The 3536-nt window shown below is 38.0% G+C and overlaps 1 protein-coding gene across 1 annotated transcript; it reads left to right on the forward strand.

The window, feature by feature from the left end:
• The first annotated feature begins 1561 nt into the window (after positions 1 to 1561).
• LOC113064708 (coiled-coil domain-containing glutamate-rich protein 1-like) lies at positions 1562 to 2876 on the forward strand. The gene has a single exon (XM_026235587.1). The coding sequence runs from the start codon at positions 1992 to 1994 to the stop codon at positions 2625 to 2627; it is 636 nt and encodes a 211-aa protein (XP_026091372.1). The 5' UTR covers positions 1562 to 1991; the 3' UTR covers positions 2628 to 2876.
• The last annotated feature ends 660 nt before the right edge of the window (positions 2877 to 3536 follow it).

Here is a 3536-nt window from a genome sequence, read left to right on the forward strand (position 1 = left end):
CTTTTGCATATGCAAATATATATGTATCTAAAACAGGTTTATATCAGTGTTTCTTTCTATCACAAACATGCTAACTCATGCAATTTCTCTATGAACCTCTAGGGGTTTCAGAAGCAAGGAATTGTAACCAATTCTACACGCAAAATAATGAAAATGTAAATAAATAAATCACAAATGTGCTATTACTCATATTTTATACATTGCACGTTATTTGTTATTTACATGAAATTTACAAAAAAAAATCATTCGATCTTCTTTCACCTAATATATTGAATATCTAAATATATAATAATATCTAATATATTGAAGTACCCCTGATATTTTGAAATAAATATTTTAATAACTGAGCATCGCACTTGCATTTAATAAGATTCTCTGACGTTGGTTATAGGTCACATGAAACGCGCGTAAGCAAATAAAATATATGATTTTATATATAAGCGTTTCTTATGATTTATTTTACATTTATATAATTTAGTTATTTATTCACTTTTCATTAAACTAAAAAAACTGCAGTCCCTTTACGAACCTCAGACGTAATATTTAGTGCACTAAAAGTTGTTAATCACAACAAATGGAATATATATATATTAATTACTCTTTGTATTTTTATATTAATATGGTACACGACTATACTGTTTAATTCAATGTAATAAACGAGTTAATCTAAAAGTAATCAAAAAGTAGCCTGATTATATTAAACTTACCTAATATGATGTAATGGATTACGTTACTAATTAAAATTTTGATCATGTAATTTGGATAAAATAAGGGAGTAGAGTTTGTAAGTAATACCCAGCTCTGGATACTAATTTTTGATTCTCAGTATGTTCGGAAATGTTATTTTGTTAGTGGTTTCCACCAATTTTTTTTTTGGTTCCCTGCAATGTAATATGCTAATATATTATGTAATAAGTAAGCATTGTTATTGAATCATTCTCCTTTAGGCTTGATTAGACAAATGCTACATCGACGGAAAATCTTAGTCATATATCATGGATATAGAATAGAATATTTAGTGTTTGTACATTTATAGTGCATGTCATGTCTTAATAAGGAAAACGAGAGTGCGTCTTCGTATAAGCCTAAAACAGAACTGAGAAATGAAGAACAACAACCGTTCACAGAACAGCCATTGGTTTGTTGTTCTCTCATCTTTCACATATATCACGTATGCACGCTCTTTGTCGTGGTGATGTTTCTCAGCTGATCTCAGGACAGTTATGCGTTCTTGTCCATAAATGAAGGAGTCTTGTTTTATGACTGAAAAAACTGATCCTGGAACAGCAACTGCGAAGACGAGAAGGAACAAACCATTCTGTTCTCGGAGGGGTTCAGTTTCCGAGACACGAAAAAACGCTTTATCGCTGCTCCTAAGATAAAAATAGATTTTTTTGTTTTAAATCATATAAAATATAAATCTTAATTAGTATATATATGATGTTGTTAGATAAAACCGAAGTCGAATTTTAAATACTTTACCTCAAGAAAGAACGACACGCCCCCATGCCTTCAAAGCGGGTTGACGCCCCCTCAACAGTATAAATAGCCCACTAGACGCGGAATTCTGTAGATGTCAACTGTCATTTCGAGCTCAACGCTAGTCAGGGACGAAGAGAAAACGTAGTTTGTTGGCACTTATCCAAAGTTACACAAACTACAAACATATTTTTCCACTCCTTAGACATTTAGACAACGATTCTGCTTTTAATCTGAATCAAAAAAGACACAGGTTATTCGGAAAAGCTGAGGAGGGGTGTGACTGGTCTCAGATCAGAGACATACGCGCGTCAAGCTGCATATACAGAGGGCACTGCGCCAGGCTATGTGCCATCTAAAGCCAGTGACCAAGAAAAAATCTGAAAAGATTGTAAAAAGGTAGACGACCGGGGGTGAATCGTGTAGAGAGGCACGAATTACCAAAACCCTTAAGCGAGGAGAAGAAGCAGCCTTTGTTGCCCTCCAGATTATGTGAGAGCGCACTACAGCTGATGCTAGACGCTGAGAAAATGTGCGGAAGGGGCATGATGTGCCAATGGGAGGTCTACAGCAACAAACCCAACAGCAAGGAGACCGAGAAACCCAAGATCGAGTCAAGGAGAACCAACGGCGGCGCTAAACTGAAGTGGCACAAATGGGGAAGGAGACCAGCAAGAAGGGCGCACAATCCAGAAATGCGCAGACATCGAGCAAGACTGTCTCGATGGTCTAGGACTCTGGTTTCATTGCGTCCTGCCAACATTCAAGGCAACCGAGCGCCTGGCATGAGGGCGCCCAGGAACACCAACCAGTTCCTAATGCATGAGAAATACCAGATGATGCACATGCGATCGGACTCTGTTGGAACCGATAGCGGGTCCGACTGCGAAATGGACTTCGCGGATATGGACTCATACTTGGGCGTTCTGGAGAACGCTAGAGGCGCACTTTTGGACAGTCCAGATCTGCCTCCACCTCTCACATTTTATGCTCGACAGATGAACCAATGCAAGCCATTTCCCTTCTTCAGCTTCGATCAAGAGGAAAGCATGCAGTATTTCCCCTCGGAAGACGACGTGATGCAAAGCGAAGACTTCATGCAAAGGGACTTCAAAGAATTCTGTGACACTGTGGCACCATGTATTTAGACACCTGCCACAGGTAACGTGTTTTTCTGAACTGTTTTACACGACCAAATCTGTTGATTGCAATGCAATGCGAGACATTTCTTTGTTTGTTTGTTCTGTGCTGTGTTATGATTGGACGGTCCAAAGTAGGAGTGTGACCAGCCAGCCAATCACCATCGAGCTCATTTGATCCCTCTTGACAAACGTAGCAGCGGAAAACTAATTCCTATGTCAAATGTTTTTCATAATAAATCAGCATCTTTTATTGCACTTTGTCTATATTTTATTTATTACACAATTCGTTTTGGAGACACTCTGCTCAATGAATAACGAGTTGCACGTATAAAATGCACAGAATAATATAATTATTCACAACCTTTGCATGGTTTACATTTGTAATTATGTAAAAACTGAACAGTAGCTCATTAGATATACTGTGCCCTTATACATTACAAAGAATGGCACAATACATATTTTGGTGTTATAAAAAAAGGAGATGTGTAATAGAATTACGATGACCGCATAACATTTAAGAACCTTTTTTTTCCAACATACACACCCATCTAGTACAGCAGTGCTGGGTAATAGAGATCTGACACAAGAACAATAGCAAATCTCATGAGACAAGGGATATGGGTGTGTGCAAAAGAAAAAATAACCATCTAATCCACGTCACTGATTGGGTTTCTGTTTTCACAGCACACAACGAGACCTATGATCAACTCTGGTCTTTGAATATGACAAGATATCCGTGTTAATAAACCCCACTAAATCAATAAAATTGCAAAAAGGTTAGACAAAAAGGCTCTGATGAAATCTTTCTCACAAGTCGAGCCCTGAGTGTTTTGATCAGCAGTGGTTCAGCCCCTTTCCTGCGCAGCTTGACAACAGCATCTCAGATAATTGTGGTGCAACTTCTTGTGGCCGAGC

The sequence above is a fragment of the Carassius auratus genome, chromosome 47 (assembly GCF_003368295.1).
Source record: "Carassius auratus strain Wakin chromosome 47, ASM336829v1, whole genome shotgun sequence".
Lineage (NCBI taxonomy): Eukaryota > Metazoa > Chordata > Actinopteri > Cypriniformes > Cyprinidae > Carassius > Carassius auratus.